Raw genomic sequence first — 18,806 nt, 5'->3', positions numbered from 1 at the left:
CTAGTGATGTTGAACATGGATGAAAATTGGACAAGATACCAGAGAGCTCTTGTTTCTCTTTGAAATGATGTTGGGGGATCTTTTTTGATCAGCCTTGATTAAACCTTCCTCCTGAAAGATGGCACCGCTATGACGGCAGTCCTCTCCTGGTGTCTTGCTGGAGTATCAGCTTGCACTTTTGTACTGACATTTCTGCAATGGGAACTTGAACCCACAACCTTGAGTCAGAGGGGTGAAAGGGACTGCCATCCACTGAGCCACTGTTGACACTGAAAAGATTTTATTATGGGAAATGATTTGCCCCACGGTGAAATGGACGCTGCATCAAAACTCTTTAGAAAATGAGAGGTGCTGACACCTATGGATGAGGATGAGTGAGGAGGAAAGAAAATTGGTTCTGGCAGGAGGATGTTATTTCTGAATTCACGTTGAATGGAGTAACAAGTTCTGTCTAAACTCCATCCATTCCTCTGTCCCAGGCCCACTCTCCTCCACTGAGGTAGTTGAATATTCTGATGGCGATGCCACAACCATGTGTCTGTGCCTGATGCGTGGTCACAGGAAATGGCAGAGCGCTGACTACAAGTAAGTGACGGACTCCACTCTGAAGGTGATTGGCAAGTATCTGTTTGTAATTGTGCATCTTGTCATCCATGAGAGCTGCTAAATGGGACTGCAAGTGTCTGCATAACACCAGCCTTCAGTGGCACACTCCTGAGGTGGTTCTTTGACACATTATTGGGCACTGTATGGTGGAGTCTTCAGTGCAGTTAAAACTGGCCAAGGGGAGATTCTGGAGAAACAGAACCATCCTGAGTTTCCACCTAATGCAAAATGACATTGTACATCATACAAAGCTTCCCTCAATGTGAAGGGGTGTTAAAGGACATCATTTCCTTTCAAGAATGTTTAATTTTATTTAACTTGTGAATGGAGTCCCTGTCAGTGGAGGAGGATGTGTGTGTGCAAGTGTATACATTTGTAGGTGGTAGGGGTTGACTTCAAGGTAAATGGGTGGAGAGCAAGTCTTGGGGTGCCTTTTTGCCCAGGTCTTTGTTTTTCAGAATCTGGGCATCACAGGCAAGGCCAACAGCTATTGCCCGTCCATAATTGACCTTGAACTAAGTGGCTTCCCAGGCCGCTTGGTGCTGTTTAAGAGTAAACCACGATGCTGGGCCTTGAGTAGTTTATAGGCCTGACAGGTAAGGGTGACAGATTTCTGCCTCTGAAGGACATTAGTGATCAACATTGGGCAACTGGGTAGTTTTGTGTGATCATCATTACTAGTGACGGTTTTAAATTCCAGGGTATTAACTGAATTTATAATTGCATAGCCATCATGATGGGATTTGAACTCTGGTCTCTAGATTGTGAATCCACATCTTTGGTTACTAGCCCGATAACCTAACTACCATCTTTCACCACTTCTTCCTTGGAGGCAAGTGGGGGCTTCCACCACCACCACCCCCCCCAACCCCAGAAACCCTCAGCCACCTTCCTGGAGGCAAGGGGTGGGGTTCTCCCATCCCCTGTTGGTGCCTTGCTGGAGGTCAGGGATTATCCCTGTCCCACACTGCAGGTGGTGGGACTCCACTTGAAAGTCAGGTTCGTTCTGGTAGACTGGACAGTTGGAAGCTTCTGTCATGAGCCTTTGGTTTTATTAAATCTGTTTAGTTTCCTGCCATTGCTTTGCACCTCATAGAGACGTTAGTCATGGAAGGAGCTGGAGAAATCTGACCAGCACTGAAGGTCAAACCGTCGTCCCACCATTGCTGACTCGTTTAGTTTTGTTTTATGGGTGGCTTCAGATTAAGTATCTTCACCGTGTCCCTCCCTATTTTGTACAGTGGTAGACGGGTGAGTATCACAGACCCCAAGGGAGCCACGTTCCCCAGCAGTCGACCTCGGAGTCTCTTGGATGATAGTGTGATGGAAGACAGTTTGCTGTGGGTGATGCAGACTAAGGGCCAGCCTGCCTGTGACCACTCTCAGGGTAAGTCATGGCCAGGTGTTGCATGGGACCACTGCCTGTCCGAATGATTTCCTCCTTTCTGTAGATGTTCAGGTTCGTATTTCCATAATGCATTTCACGGCCTCAGCCAATGAAATAATCCTTGAAGTGTAGTCACTGGAGTAGAAGATATAACAACCAATTTGTGTACAAGCAAGTTCCTTGTGGTAACAACTGGAAAATTACTTTCTTATTAGTGATAGATATTGAATGTTAAATGTTGGCCAGGAAAATGGGTAGAACTTGCACCCAAGGTCCCTCTGTACATCAACTTATATTCTTGTACATCCTTGTATCTCATATAAAGATGTATGTTAATTTGTTTGATTTTACTCCTGTGAATCATTTTGGAACTCTTTCATTAGCTTAAATACGCAACATAATATGTTGTTGTTGTTTATTGGAAGCTCCTTAGACTGAGGTCCATACCTCAGATTCTGTGTTCTATTGATTATTCTTTGTTAGTTGAACTCGTAGTTGAGCACCCAGGGAAGCCCCTCTCAACAGTTCAGCAGCCTGTGGGAAACCAAAAGACTCAAGGGATCAGTTATCAGACATTGGCATGGATGGGGTAGATAGTCAGTGTCTGTTTTCCCATGGTAGGGGGTGTCTGAAACTAGAGGGCATAGGTTTAAACTGAGAGGGAGGGGTTTTAAAGGGGATCAGAGTGGTATATTTTTCATACAGAGTAGTTGTTTCTGGAATGAGCTACCAGAGGAAGTGGTGGAGGCAGGAAAAGTAATAACATTTATGATGCATTGTCACAGGTACTTCAATGAGCAGGGCATAGAGGGGAGATGGAGTTAATGTAGGCAAGTGGGATTAGTATAGGTAAGGTGTGATTGGTTGGCACAGGCACAGGGAGCTGAAGGCCCTGTTTCTATGCTGTACAACTCTGACTCCTCTGCAATTTTTTGGAATAATATCATGGGATCTTTTTCATCCACTTGGATTAACATCTCATTTGAAACACGGCAATCCTGACGGTGCAGCAGTCCCTCAGTACAACATTGGAGAGCAGATAAGGCTCTAGAGGAACTTCACCTATAAGCTTCTAACTGGCACTGACATGAGCTGCCATCTTTTGGATGTGACATCGAGCTAAGGTCTCATCTACTTTCACAGGCTGATGCAGAAGATCTCATGGCAGTATTTCAAAGAAGAGCAGGGAAGTTTATCCTGGTGTCCTGGAGTGAACAATTATCCTCAAAATTTAAGACAGGTCATCTTTCATTGAGTGTTGTTTCTCCAACATTACAGCAAAAGAATACCATTTTGGTGTAAAGTATCTTGTGATGGTCTGAAGACAGGCTATTCAAATCTTTCTACATAAAAATCCATGTTGTTTTTGGTTGAGTTGACTACAGCAATCCCACATTGCTGGAATACTACTTCTTCCCACCCCTGTACCTTCTTGTCTTCCCCATCACTGAACTAACCTCAACCAAGTGTGCAATTCACTGTAAGTTCATTACCATAGGATAATTTTGTGAGACCCAGCAGTTTCCTCCTCTCCCACCTTACCAGGTGTAGTTTCTTGGGTTAAATTTTGTAGCTACCAGCAGAAATTGAGCAGAGTATCAAGTGGAGTGGCCACAGGGTCATATTTCATACCTTAGGACACTAAAGAACCATGTGCTTAATGGTACCTCTGTCCCACTTCAGCACACATTATGTTGGACTTCGAATTATTGACAGCTAGATTGCCAGAAGTACTCAGCAGGTCTGACAGTATCTGAGGAGAGGAAAGCAGTTAATGTTTCGGGATGATGACTTTTCATCAAGAATTGGTCATCACCTAAAACGTTACCTCCAGCCGCTCCTCGCTCTCTCGCTCTCTTGCTCTCTCGCTCTCGCTCTCCCCACCCCACCCCCCCCCCCCCCCCCCCCACAGGTACTTAATAAACTCTTAGGCTCGAAGTCAAGCTTTCATTCAAATTGGGAAGAGGTTTACACGGGGGGATTTGTGGAAATATTTTTTTTTCACCCAGGCAGTGGTGGGTGTCTGGACCTCAAAAGTACTGGGTGGAACATGATGTGCCAGCCTACAAAACTCTGGACTAAGATCATGGAAATGAAATTAGACTGGAGAACTTGGGCTGGCATGAAGAGCCAAAGACCTCACCCTGTAGTGAAGATTTGTGATTCAATGTGAGAAAAGTGCATAGTTTCAGGCAGACCAAAATAAACTCAGTCCTGGGTTCACTTCCATTGAGTTTCATTGGAGAGTGGGGAGGCCAATTTAGAGTTATCGGGATGTAAAGAGAAGCAGCATAGAAATTGGCCCTTCAGCCCACCAAGTCTGTGCTGACCATCAACCACCCAGTTCCACTAGTCCTACATTAATCCTATTTCTTATTCTCATATTCTCATCAACTAAAACCCCCTCCCCAGGTTCTACCACTTAATCATTTACAGTGGCCAGTTAACCTACCAACCCACTCATCTTGGGACATGGAGGAAACCAGAGCACGTGGGGGGAAACCCATGCAGTTACAGGGAGAATATGCAAATTCCACACAGGATTGAACCCAGATCTCTGGTGCTAAGGCAGCGGCTCTGCTGGTTGCACCACTCTGCCGTCCTTGGACATGATCCTTTCACTGCCACATCTCTGACACACTTTTTCCCCCAGTGACCGAAATGCATGGAGGGGGAGAAAATGCTAAAGGGCTTGGAGGCTCAAGAGGCTGCAGATGCTGGAATCTTGGAACAACAGGCAATCTTCTGGGGGAACTCAGTGGGTCAAGCAGCATCTGTGGGTGGGGGTGTGGCGTGTGAAGGAATAGTCGACGTTTTGGGTCAAAACCCTACATCAGGACATTGTTTGTGTGAAAGGGTTGTGATGCACTCTTACTACTTGCAGCTTTCCAAGAAGAAAGTAGCGATGATGACGAGAAAAGCACGAGGCCAGCTTTTGAAAGGTGAGAGACTGCGCATTTGTATGAGGTTGGGTTGTTGCATTGGGTGGATGGGATATTCCAATTACAGGAGTGAGGGAGCCTAGTGATGAATTCCAAGTTGCTCATGATTCAGTGTCCCTAAGTAGATCAGGGTGAATATTTGGACTATGCATATGAGAAGAGGTTCTATGAAGTGGGCTCACTTCCTGTGGAATTTCGAGGGTTAAGTGGAGTTTGAAGTCGTCTTCATTTTAATATGGTTTATAGGTGGATAGAAAGCACATCTCTGCGGGTGGGACAAGCCTACAAGGGAGTATAATTGTAAAGCTGAAGCAAAGCCATTCAGAAAAGAAGTTAGGAAACATTTCTTGATGCAAGGCTGGGTGGTGAAGCCATGATCTTATGCAGAGCTGACAGGAAGGGCTGAATAGCTACTTTCTTATGTTGTAAATCTCTCTTTGAGCAGTGAGTGCTCTGTCAATTCATATTTTTAAATCCCAGGTCAATAGGTGTTTGCTAACCAGAAGTGTTAGGAGATACAGTGCCAATGTGGGTAGGTAAAGTTAGGCTACAGATTGGCTGTGTTCTCGCTGGTGGAGTAGGCTCAGAGCTAAATAGTCTTTTGTCTCTCTTCCCCACTACCCACCCCTTGAGGGTATGTTCACAGGGATTTGTTTCTGTGCAGGAATCGACTGTATCATTCTCTGGGTCCTGTTACATGGGTAATGCAGAGCTACAGCAGCAATCTAGTTGGGTATGTAACCTTCAGTGAGAAGTCTGGTACAGTGATGGTCAATGTCCTTGATTTTAGTCAGTGGTAACATACAGGGAGAGCATGTGGTTAAACTACTCGGGTATCTTGGTAGAATATAGATGTGCTGCCCTTATATTCCAAGGCAAAGAAAGTGTCAATGAAAAGGGATTGGGGCTTGTTTATAGTCCTCTGTTTAAATAGCCTTTGACATTCAGTTTCAATGGCACCAAACACCAAAACTGAATTCTATTTTTACTCTTTGAATGAATATTTGTGCCATAACCTACGAGAGCACAGGTCAAGTGCTGGGTGTGGGACTAGCCTGGCTAGGATTTCTTCAGCCAACACACAGAGCAATCCCATTCCGGTACTAATTTTCCCTGTAACCTAATCTCCCTACATTCCCATCAACTTCCCCTGGATTGAAGCCAATTGCAGAGCGATTAAATTTGATGAGCAGGAGGGTAGAGCTGACAGAATGCAGAGATACTGGAGGAGAGTTTAGAAATAGAGAGGGTCAAAATCATTGAGAAGTGGTTCCCAACCTTTTTGGAATGTAAACCCCACTTGTCTGCACTTGGTAGGGGATGTGCCTTACGTCCCCATAAGTTCCTGTTGACAGCACAGGGTACTCCAAGTTGTTGGGGATTTCTAGCACTACAAGCAGCTAATGTGCTGAGTATGACACCATGGCACAGCTAGTAAAGCTGCTATCTCACAGCACTGACAGTCCGGTCTGATCCTGACCAGTGCTGTCTGTGTGGAGCTTGCAAGTTCTCCCTATGACTGTGTGGGTTTCCCCTGGATGCTCTGTTTTTGTCCCATGTCCCAAAGGCATGTCGATTGGTAAGTTGATTGGCTGCTGTAAAGTACCCCTGGTGTATAAGTACATGTTAGAATCTGGGGCAAGTAGATGGGAATGTGGAGAGAATAGATTACGGAAAATTAGTCAGAGAATGAGATTGTTCTGTGTGCCGGCATAGACTCAATGGGCTGAGTGTCGTCCTGTGTCGTGGAAATATGGAAGTATGTGTTTATTTATTTTATGCTTTTATTGTGAAATTCCAACCAAGTTATCTCCAATATTAGTTAAAGCCTCTCAGACTCCCTGCTACCTCCACCCCGTCTGGGGCACGTGTATTCCTGGTTACAAACTACTGAAACTGTGAAAACAAGGACAATTATCTTAAACTCAAGGCATGACTCAAACAAGAGCCAATGTAGGTCAGTGAGCATAGGGCTGAATGCAGATGAGTGTTTGCAACATACAAAATGCCGGAGGAACTCAGTGGGTCAGGCAGCATCTGTGGAAGGAAATGGACAGTCGATGTTTCAGGTTGAGACCCTTCGTCAGGACTGGAAGGAAAGAAAGGGGAGATGGCCAGTACAAAAGGGTGGGGGGAAGAGGTGGAGCAAGAGCTGGTGGGTTATCAGGTGGATCCAGGTGAGAGGGGATTGATAGGCAGGTAAGGGAGGGGGAGAGTGGGAATGATAGCTGATAGAATGAGAGTGGGAAGGATGAGTGTTTGCGAGTTAGGATGTGGGTTATAGAGTACTGGATAATCAAGGTTGTGTCATTGATTTAGGAGTAATAGTTTCCAGCTTTGCTCTGCTCTTCTTAGACCTGTATTACCTGATGGCCAAGGGTGTGCAACCATTGAAAGTGTTCTGCGGAGGAAAATCATCCTGAAGAACGGCAAGAAACCACTGGTAGGGAAGTAGTCCCTACGCTGCCTCTCATTGACTTTGTTAGCCAGTTATCAGAGAGGGATGGGTGTTGGATTGTTTGATTAACGCTATTAACATCACATTACAGAAACAAAGATGCACCATGTGCTTGTAATTGTCCCATTCGGACTTGCCCTGGGGGATACATTCCCTTTGTTCCACCCATCCGCCCCCCACCTCTGCTGCTGAAAACTAACTTGTTTTTCTCTCTTTCCCAGTCCTATTGAAGCATCCTGGACTTGAAATGTTAACTGTTTCTTTTTCCATAGACGCTGCCTGACCTGCTGAGTGTTTCCAGCATTTTCCGTTTTTAGATCAGAGAGCAAGAGCCTGTTGGTGGTATAACTGACCCCTCTCTATTCTAAATGAAAATCATTTTTAAAAAAGCTACAGAAAATGGAAATCTAAAATAAAAACAAAATGCTGGAAACACGGTAGGTCAGGTGACATCTGTGGGAAGAGAAATAGAGTTAACGTTTCAGGTTGAGGACACTTTGACCCTTCCAAGTTATTTTGTCCTATGGGTGGAATATTTTCCACACTGGTCTTTGAACTGAGCCTGACAGCCAACGTTTGAGGCTTTGCACCTTGCTGACCATCTGGTCTCATGATAAGGGTGAAAGGAAGAAAAGATTTGTATTTCTGTAAACATTTTATGATGTCCTGAAGTAATCTGCAGCTGGTGAAATTTTTCTCTGGCATTGTCTCTGTTGTAACGTAGGAAACCCAACAGTAATTTGCACAGAGTAAATTCCAAACAAAAACCAGCAGTGTAATAATGATTAAGTTAGCCGGGATGCTGGATAGAGATCACCAGCTATGAGAAATTGTGTCACTGGACTGATCATTTGCTATGAGATTTAACAACAGTATTGAGGGAGTATGCAGCCGTTCCGCAGTGTCAGCCTCAATTGTGTTTAAGTTTTTGGACTGGGCCTTCTCTTCCTTCTGAGTCTCGGTTGGGTGTCAGGCTGGTAACTGGGAGCCTCCAACTGCATCCCTTGTACTGCAATGGGTGGTGTTTTGTAGAAATCTACATCACTGAGATTAAACTCTGAACTGTTGGCAATTCGGGGATTTCGCTGTGTTGCTGATCTTCCAGCTATGCCTGTCAAATATTTAGTGGAGAGGGAAGAATGGTTTCTTGGTCTGGGATGGTGAACTGGAATGGGTTGGGGCATGTTGGAAAGTCTTCATGCAGGAGAGTTGGTGACCACCCACCACACTGTTTGTGATTCCTGCTGCAAGATAAAAGTGTGGGTATTGGAGTTGAAGAATACTGAACTGGCTCAGTGGGGGAGATGATGCCTGTGGTAGATCAGCCATGATCATATTGAATGGTGGGACAGGCTTAAGAGGCCAGATAACCTACTCCTGTTTCTATTTTCTTATGTGCACGAAGTATGTCCACTCAGTCTAAAGGCTGGAGTGTGACTTAAGAGCATTTAACATCCCCAATTTTAGGGGGTTAAGGAAGTTCACAACAAATATCTGTGGCCCACCCTCTGAACCCTGTTCATAGGCTTTGATTCTTTCAGTTCTCTTCAAACCATTTGTGATATGATTGCAAAAAAAGTCAATGACACATGGTAGTATAGATTTTATTGGATGAAATCTTCCCTCTGAAATATCCCATGTCTTTTTTCAACACTTTGGACTCCAAGTAGCCCTTAAAATAAGTTTGCAATTGAGTTTTCCCGATCAGAAATCAGCAAGCTCATTCACCGGAGAGGCCTGTGGACTGTGAGCTGAGTGTAACACAGGCTCAGTAAAGGAGTGGAAGGAACCTTTAAACATCAGCCTATTCTGCCTTAACTCAGGTGGCAGCGTGGACGACGTATTGGGTTGCACTCTGTGACTGCCAGTTAGTCTACTATGGAGCCAGAAGCCTGAAGTCAACTGAAAGAAAACAGGTCAGTGTTGTTGGGAGAGAGACTTGCCTTCCTGAACCCAACTGAGAAAAGTGGGTCGTTTTTCATTATTTGGGTTGAAGAAGTTATCTGGCTGCCTCAGTTTGTGGGCCCTTCCGTCCAATACCACTTGGGAATAGGAAGACCCCATTCAGCCCCTTGTCCATTCAGTTGGATTGTGTCTGTTTCATTCCTCTGCCTTTGCTCCGTGTTTCTAAGTATTCTTACTCGTCAATGATCCATCCATCTTGGTAAGGAGCATTTTCTCCTGAGGCCTGGCATCCGTAGTTTTTTGATGGTCTAAATTCCAGATTTCTATCACCCTTTGTCGTCCAATTTCCATTCTGAATGCCCCATATGTGTTTTTAAGATTGTGTCCTTTTGTTTTTGGTCCATTTACAACAAGAAATAGTTTCTCTCCACCTACATTATCTTCAGTTTAAAGATTTTGATCACAGCAACGTTCTGCTGCCAGGGAGGGAATAAACAGGTTAAAGTAGTGACAGGAAGACACAGAAAGCTGCAGATGCTGTAATCTGGAGCAAGAAGCAAACTGCTGGAGGAATTCAGCAGGTCAGGCAGCATCTGTGGAGGCAAAGGGACTAACATCTAGAGGCCTGTTAATCCGGCAACGAACCCCTATCCCATCACATCTGGTAGATTTAAATTCGGCTTTTTAAATTTAAAATAAAAAGCCATATTTAATCAACTTACCTTGGAGGCAGTTGATGCAGACTGACCAGAATGATAAACTATTCCAATAAATGTATCTAGACAAGTTGTCTTCCTTAATTTTCCTTTAACTTCCCAGAAATGTTGTGAATAAGCACCTGGGATTTTTTGTGTTTATGGAACGTGAGCACTGCTGGCAAGGCTGGCAGTTAATACCCATCGCTTATTGCCTTTGAGAATGTGGGTTTTGAACTCCATTCTTGAACCATTTCAATACACATGGGAAGGTCCTCTCACAGTGATTTTGTAGTTTCAGGATTTAAACCCAGCGATAATGAAGGAATGGTGGTAATTTCCAAGACAGGATAGTGTTCGGGGAGGGGGGCAACTGGCAATGGTTGTGTCCACATATTCTTGCGGGCTTTGTCCTTTAAGAGTGAAGGCTACAGGTCTTCTCCCCTCTCCCATCAGGCAGAAGATACAAGAGCCTGAGGGCACGTACCCCAGGCTCAAGGACAGCTTCTATCCCACAGTGACAAGACTATTGAACGGCATCAACCTCATACGATGAAATGGACTCTTGACCTCACAGTCTACCTTGTTATGACCTTGCACCTTATTGTCTACCTGCAATATACTTCCCTGTAGCTGTGACACTTTACTCTGTGCTCTGTTATTGCTTTTACCCTGTAGTACCTCGATGCACTGTGTAATGAATTTCATCTGTACGAACGGTGTGCAAGACAAGTTTTTCACCGTACCTCGGTACAAGTGACAATAATATACCAATACCTACAGGTTGGGGAGGTGCTGTTGAAGTGTCAGCAAAGGTCTGAGTAGCTTCCTGTATGTGCCACACAGGAGGCCATTTGGTCCATTGTAACCCTGCTAGTTGAAAAAGACCTAGTCGGACTAATCCCACTTCCCAGCCTTTGGCCCTTGGCCTTTTAGATTACAGTACATCAAGTGCTCGTCGGGTTTCTGAATTTTTCAAAACACTTTTCAAATGGTTTAGATGTTTCTGGCTAAACCCTGTTCAGGCAGTGAGTTCCAGGCAACCCCAATTTGGCCAGTCTCTTAACCTTTCTAACCCTGGCAGCTTTCTCATGAATCTCCTCTGCACCCTCGCTGGCGATATCACATCCTTCCAATAGTATGGTGCCGAGAACTGTACCAAGTATTCTTGCTGTCATCTAACCAGCATTGCAAGCAGGTCCAGCATGACTTCCTTGCTTTTGTATTCCATGCCTTGGCCAATAAAGTCTTTAATCCCTTCTTAACCACCCACTGGTCAGGGAGCTAAGAACATGTACTCCAAGATCCCTCAGTTCCTGGACTTCTCTGATCCTACTTTTCCCTTGTATTTTCCCTTTGCCAAATGCATTAGACTAATCTGTCTCTTTTGGTGGAGCTGGGGTGGGGGGGTGGTGGTGGTGTGGTTTGAGATGGGATTGGGGAGGGTGGGAAACAGAGGTTAGAGTTCAAAGCACTGAAATCATTTTATTTAATTCAGTCTGAAGTAAAGGGATTTTAAACTGTTTTAAATTGCTGAATTCATCATTTGATTTTGTGGAGCAGTTTAAGTCGAGTTTCTGCAAGAGGTTGTCAATCGTGGGTTGGATACCTCTTCTGCTTGAAGATCCAGAGAGTGTGGACATGTTCCAGCTCATGGACCCTGAACACGGTGAGTCATGGCTGCCTTCACTTTCTATTGAAAATCTGGGATCCCGTTTCTTTAAGAGTGCAAGGAGTTTTAAGAAAATTCTTAGTGTTTCATCCATTCAATCCAGCCCTTCCTGCCTTTCTTCAAGGCTAATATTAACAGTAGGGTTGGTTGAGAAACTGCTTGTATTTATGTGGTTACATCATGTGAAATACCTCCAGAAGAGGACAGCCTAAAAATGTCCCTTTATGTAATCACACAGTAAGGAGCCTTGACAAATATGGTTCCACAGTCTGTCTGTCTGGATTGGGAGAGGGTCAGTTCACTGACAGGCCAAATGATCCACTGTGGTCTCTTCCTATCCTGTACATTCCTGTTTACCAGAATCTGGGCTGCTGACAAACTAAGGACCAGTTTACAATCAGCTGTTAGTTTCTAAGTTATGAAAAAGATTGAGTAGCTGTCAATGACTAACCACTGTTCACCCTGCCAGAAGAGAGTGCACGGCACTCCTGAACCTCTCTACACACTGGGTCGGGTGGGACTTCTGGCTGCTGCCCTGCTGTCATTCTCTTCCCCTCAGTCCTGTGATGTCTCCAAAGTGAATGGAGTTTAAGTATAGGGCAGTACAGTCATGTGATCCTGACCCAGTGCTGTCTGTGTGGAGTTTGCGTGTTTCCCCCAATGACAGTGTGGGCTTTCTTCCACATCCCCTCCCAAAAATTGTGCAGGTTGGTAGATTAATTGGCCACTGTAAAATTGCCCCAAGTGTGTAGGTGAATGGCGGAATCTGGGTGCTGGGTGTGTGGGAATTTGATGGAAGAGTAGGAGAATAGAATGGGTTAGGGTAGGATTAGAGTAAAAATGGGTGCTTGATGTTTGATGGGTCATGGCTCATTTCTCATAGAATCATACAACACAAAAACAGGCGCTTCAGCCCACCGTGTCCACGCTGACTATCAAGTACCCATCTATACTAATCACACTTACCAGCATTTGGTCTTTGGCCTTCTATGCCCTGGGGATTCAAGTGCTCATTTAGATGCTTAAATATTATGAGAGCGTCTGCCTTCACCACCCTTGCAGGCAGTGCATTCCGCACTCAAACCACCCACTAAATCTCTTACTCCTTACCTTAAAACCTATGCCCTCAGGTTACTGTGTTGCATGACCAAGTTTTAAAAAGTTGGTCATGGTTTAAAAAGTTCTATGACCAAGTTTAAAAACCAAACCAAGTGTTGCTTTTTGAGCAGCCTGTTTTGATGACCATACTTTCTCTGATATTTTCCACGTAACTGTGAAGGAATGAACAGCAGGAGGGGAAACAGACTCTTCTTTTCCTCACCTACTTCCCCTTCCCCACCCCCCACCCCGCCCCCACCAAATCATTTCATCCATTCATCATATTCTCCACCATCGCTTCAACAATACCTTAATGTGGTTACACATCTGCCACTTTCTATTTCCTCTATAACCTGGAAAAGATTAGGCAATAACAAACATACATCCATGTTAGTATTGACAATGCAGTGTTAAAGTGGGTTTAGTTTTATCGCCTTTACTGTTACCTGTTTTGCAAATTGTTGATGCTTTTCCTTGTGTTGTGCTGTGTAATTGTGGTCCAAAACTGCCTTGAGTTTCCTTCTGTTTCCAAAGCAGGGAATTCCTATAAATTTCAGGCAGACAGCAGAATGAATGCGATGCTATGGTTCAAGCACCTGAGCAGGGCTTGCAAGAGCAACTGGAGGCAGGCAAGTGCATCCCAATCAAAGACTAATGGGCTTCCTCTAATCCCAAAGATAATGTCGAGGTTTGAATGTGTAAGAGCTAGAGCCACTAAATGTTTTATTAATTAGGAAATAAAACTGGACAGGTGATCTATTTGGGGGTCCATGATCAGTTATTCTGTAGGCTTCAAGGTAGTTGTGGAAAGGGATAAGGTTGGTCCTCAAGTTAAGGTGCTGAATTGGGGGAAGGCCGACTTCAATAGTGTAAGAGAGGGCCAAGCGTAGATGGGTTGGGAGCAGATGCTTGCAGATAAAATGTCAGCTGACGAATGACAGTCTTTTAAAAGAGATTTAGTAAGAGTTCAGGGCCAGTATGTTCCATAAGGGTGAAAGGCAATGAAGGCAAGATTAGGGAGCTTTGGATGATAGGATATTGAAGGTTTAGTCAGGGGGAAAAAAAGGAAGCGTATAGCAGGTATTGGCAACTGGAATCAAGGGTGTCTCTTGAGGAATAAAGAAGATGTAGCAGAGAACTTAAGACAAAAATTAGGAGAGCAAAAAGGGGCCATGAAATATCCTTGGCAAGTAAGGTTAAGGAGAATCCCAACTTGTGCTGTAAGTATATCAGGAGCAAGAGGGGAGCCAGGGAAAGAATGGGTCCCCTTAGGCACCAAAGGGGTAATCTGTGTGTGGAGCCAGGCGATGTGGATGAGGTCATAAATGAGTACTTCACATCTGTGTTCACCAGGGAGAGGTATGTGGATAATCTGTAGCAGGTCAGTATTAAGGAGGAGAAGGTGTTGGAGGTCACAGAACACACAAAAGGTTGATAAATCCCTGGGGGCTGGTGACGCTTATCCAGGGTTGCTATGGAAAGCAAGGGAGGAGATAGCTAGGCCTCTGACAGGTTCTTGCAGCTTTGTTAGCCACAGGTAAGACGTTAGAAGGCTGGAGGATAGCCAATGTTGTTAAAGAAGGGCCGCAGAGATAAACCAAGCAACTACAGACCAGTTAGCCTTACACCAATGATAGGTAAATTATTGGAGAAAGTTTTAAGGGAATTTGGAAAGGTAAGGACTAATCAGGTATAGTCAGCATGGCTTCGTGTGAGGGAAATCCTGCCTCACTAATTTGATTGAGTTTTTGAGCAGGTCACTAAGAAGATTGAAGGCAGGGAGGTAGACATTGTCTATATGGACTTCAGTAAGGCAATTGCCAAAGTCCCACATGGTAGGCTGGTCCAGAAGGTTAACACACATGGGATCCAAGGTGAACTGGCTAATTGGATCCAAAATTGATTTGGTAATAGGGGGCAGAAGGTAGTGGTGGAAGGATGTTGTTTTGATTGGAAGTCTGTGACCAGTGGTGTACCACAGGGATCCGTGCTGGGACCCTTGTTGTTTGTGATGCATGTTAACAACATGGATGTGAATGAAGGAGGTATGATTAATAAGTTTGTGGATGACATGAAAGTTCATGTTGTGGAGAGTGAGGAAGGTTGTCCAAGGCTACAGCAGGATATAGAACAGATGGAAAGTTGGGTGGAGCATTGGCAAATGGAATTTAATCCTGACAAGTGCGAGGTGATACATTTTTGGTATTGGTATTGACTTATTATTGTCGCTTGTACTGAGGTACAGTGAAAAACTTGTCTTGCATACCGATCGTACAGGTTAATTCATTACACAGTGCAGTTACATTGAGGTAGTACAGGTAAAAACAATAACAGTACAGAGCGAAGTGTCACAGCTACAGAGGAAGTGCAGTGCAGGTAGACAATTTGGGAAGTCAAATTGGGGTAGGTCACATACAGTAAGTGGTAGGTTGCTAAGGAGTGTTAATGAACGGAGTGACTTTGGGGTTGAAGTCCATAGTTCCCTGAAAAGTGGCTACACAGGATGGTGAAGAAGGCATAAGGCATGCTTTCCTTCAAAGGTCTGAGCATAGCATAGAGCTGGGACATTATGTTGCAACTGTACAAAACACGGGTTAGACCGTATTTGGAGTATTGTGTGCAGTTCTGGTTGCCATGCTATTGGAAGGATGTGGTCGCACTGGAGTGATTGCAGAGGGGATTCACCAGGAGGTAGACTGGGATTGGAAGACTTTAGTTCTAGAAAGGCTGGGCTTGGTTTTGCTGGAGGAAAGGTGACTGAGCAGTGACTTGATAGGGGTATATATAATTATAAGAGGCATTGATAGGGTAGGTAGTCAGAATCTTTTTTCCCATGGTAGGGGTATCAAAATCAAGAAGGTATAGGTTTAAGGTAAGAGGAAGCAGTTTTAAAGGAGATTTGAGGGGAAATTTTTTTCTATAGTGGTTGACATCTGGAACTCACTGCCGGGGAAGGTGGTGGAATCGGATACAATTACTATGTTTAAGAGACAGTTAGACAGGCAGCTGAATAGGCAATGCATAGAAGAATACAGATCTAATGGGGGAAAATGGGATTAATGTACCTGGGCAAAAAAGTCGGCATGGACCTGTTTCTGCGCTGTACAACTCTGACATATTGGAGTGACAAAGAGCACACCGTAAGAAGTCCAGATTCCTGTCCTCGAGTTTGCCGTCTCAGGACTATGGTGTTGTCCACAGGTAGTGATCTGGCATCACTTTTCCCTGATACCCTCAGTATGTGCCCTTGATACTTTGTGTGAGTGAAGGGGTATATTCTGTCTGCTGTGTTGACTCAGAAGGAAAGACTTGCATTGGTGTAGGCCTTGATGTTGACTTTCACAACATTGGTGTCCCAAAGCACTTCACAGCCAGTAGAGTATCCTTGAAGTTGACTGCTGCCGGGCAATGACTTCATGCCCTGCAGACTCCTCCCCTAGTGGCAGTGCTGTGTGAGTCAACTGGCCACCCAAGCACAAGGGCACTGCAGCTAAGCCCCACCATCACCACAGATTACTATCCCTCCTCAGCTTGCTGCCAATCTTGAAACTTGCCTCTAAGCTAATCTCATTCAACAGGGTGCCACTGGGGTTACTTTGCAAGAGCTCTTGGTATTGAAGGTAATATGACAAGGATAGAGGATTAGCAAACCAGCAGGAAGCAACAGTAGGGATAACAGAGTCATTTTGAAGTTGGCACCCTGTAATCTACCGAATATTGAAGGGCCTGGATAGAGTGGACGTGGAGAGGATGTTTCCAGTAGTGGGAGAGTCTGGGACCAGAGGGCACAGCCTCAGAATGGAAGGACGTTCCTTTAGAACAGAGATGAGAAGGAATTTCTTTAGCCAGAGGGTGGGAATCTGTGGAATTCATTGCCACAGACATTGGGTATATGAGGCCAAGTCATTGGGTATATTTAAAGCAGAGGTTGATAGGTTCTTGATTAGTGAGGGTGTCAAAGGTTATGGGGAGAAGGCAGGAGAATGGGGTTGAGAGGGGAAAATAAATCAGCCGTGATCGAATGGCAGAGCAGACTCGATGGGCCGAATGGACTAATTCTGCTCCTATATCTTATGGTCTAACCAGTGAGGTGTCGCAGGGACTGCAGCTGTTCAGCTGTTCACAATATATTTAAAGGAAGGAGGAAATATACAACAGCCAAAATTTTGATGGTTTAAAAGTGGGGGGTGGAGGGGGAAGCAAGCTGGGAAGATGATGTAAGCAGATTTCAGAGAGATGCAGGTTAAGTGACGGAGAAAAAGTTGGTAAATGGAATATAATGTAGGAAAATGTGAAGTTATTTACCTTGGTAAGAAGAATGGTAAAACAATATTTAAATAGAAAAAGATTGCAAGGAGCTGCAGCACAAAGTGATTTGGGGATTCTTGTACATAACATATGGAAAGCCACCATAAAATGCTGCTGGTAATCGAAAAAGCTAATGGAACGTCGGCTTTCATTTCAAGTGCATTAGAGTATAAATGTAGGGAGGCTGTGCTACAACTGTACAATGAGCTAGTGAGGCCATATCTGGAGTACTGTGGAGAGTTTTGGTCTCTTTAAGGAAGGATGTGTTATCATTGGAGGCAGTTCAGAGAAGGTTCACTAAGAGGGATTGAGGAGTTGTCTCGTGAGGAAAGTTGAACAAGTTGGAGTTTCAAAGAATGAGGTGATATTGAAACAAAAGATTCTTCGAGGCTTGATGAGGTAAATGCTGGGGAGGATGTTACCTCTCATGGGAGTGTCTAGGATGAGAGGGAATGGTCTCAGAATAAAGGAGTGCATGTTTATAGCTAAGATGAGGAAGAACATCTTCTCCGAAAAGTTTGAGAGGCTTTGTAGTTCTTTGCTTCAGAAAGCTGTGAAAGCTCAATCCTTGAGTATATTCAAAGTTGAGATGCATCTTTAATCAGTGAGAAGAGAATCAAGGGTTATGGAGACGGTGGGAAAATGGATGAAGACAGTTGGATCAGCCATGATGTATGGTAGAGCAGGCTCAAGGGGCGGAATGGCCTAGCCCTGATCCTCTTTCTTATGGTTTTACAATTTTTTTGTTGCAGCTTCCCACAAACTTGATGTCTTTTGAATGAGTCCAAGAATCCTAATGGAGGGAGAGATGGAGATCGTGCTGCAATTTATAGATTTAAATAAGAGGATGGCTCTTTGATGTGCAAATGTGCCTGATCTTGGGAAGCTAATTAAACCGTCTGCCAGCATGGTTTATCAGCCTGTCGAAACTTCCGTTGTGGAGCAGATCCAGAGACCCGAGCAATAGTGATATTTCAAGCAGAGCAGAAAGATGAGATAAAACGGAGTCCTGTTACTGTCCAACAAAGTGCTGATGGAAGATAATGACTAGCAACAACATGTTGGGAAATTTGATTTTGGTGTGGTTTCTGTTTTTGTGACTGGGGGGAATATTTACCAATCTTTTAGGGACTTTAGAGATATTTTGCAGCGTTTGTGCAACTTTGACACTGCATTGAGGATTTCCTGTTGATAATCTTTGCCCAGGTGTGGCTTTAATCCATATTGTACAAATGGTTTAAACGTGGGCAGGCTGGGGCTACTTTGCTCTCTAATTTAAAATAAAATCATTGTCCCTCTTACCAACCTTGAGTTACTAGAGGGAAACACAACTTGCCCTTGAGACTCAGTCGTAACACTGCTGCTGTGAGTTTGGAGAATGTCTATGTTATGGAGTCACCTTCCATTTGGTTACTGTTCAAACATTGGAGCACCTCGGATAGGGAACATTTATCAGGAATCCCAGGCATGCATCCAAGCAATCAAGGGCATGGGGAGCTGAAGATTAACATACCCTGCCAACACTTTATAAGTCCTAGCTGTCCTGGGCATTGGCAAACTGGGTCTGCTTATTCTTGAAACACATCAATTGATTGAGGAACTGTCAAAGCACTTTGAAAGGAGCACTGTCCAAACAAAACTCTTAGCATGATGGAACAACAAAGTAAAATACATCTCTTGCATAAAATGCTGGTGGAAATGGCTCAAAACAACAAATAAAAGTCCTTGATGCTTT

General features: G+C 44.4%; 1 protein-coding gene across 1 annotated transcript in view; it reads left to right on the top strand.

The window, feature by feature from the left end:
• LOC127585040 (ras-specific guanine nucleotide-releasing factor RalGPS2-like) overlaps positions 1-18,806 on the top strand; it is an 81,662-nt gene extending 62,856 nt beyond the window's left edge. Inside the window, exons 12-19 of the mRNA XM_052042169.1 lie at positions 480-585; positions 1,848-1,993; positions 4,878-4,935; positions 7,291-7,378; positions 9,217-9,309; positions 11,557-11,662; positions 13,301-13,392; positions 17,824-18,806. Coding sequence (XP_051898129.1) covers positions 480-585; positions 1,848-1,993; positions 4,878-4,935; positions 7,291-7,378; positions 9,217-9,309; positions 11,557-11,662; positions 13,301-13,392; positions 17,824-17,853 — 719 coding nt within the window. The 3' untranslated portion in view covers positions 17,854-18,806. The remainder of the gene's footprint in view (positions 1-479; positions 586-1,847; positions 1,994-4,877; positions 4,936-7,290; positions 7,379-9,216; positions 9,310-11,556; positions 11,663-13,300; positions 13,393-17,823) is intronic.

The sequence above is a fragment of the Pristis pectinata genome, chromosome 31 (genome assembly GCF_009764475.1).
Source record: "Pristis pectinata isolate sPriPec2 chromosome 31, sPriPec2.1.pri, whole genome shotgun sequence".
NCBI classification, from domain to species: domain Eukaryota; kingdom Metazoa; phylum Chordata; class Chondrichthyes; order Rhinopristiformes; family Pristidae; genus Pristis; species Pristis pectinata.
The sequence above is the reverse complement of the archived record's forward strand: the minus strand, read 5'-3'. Positions and strand labels throughout refer to the sequence as shown.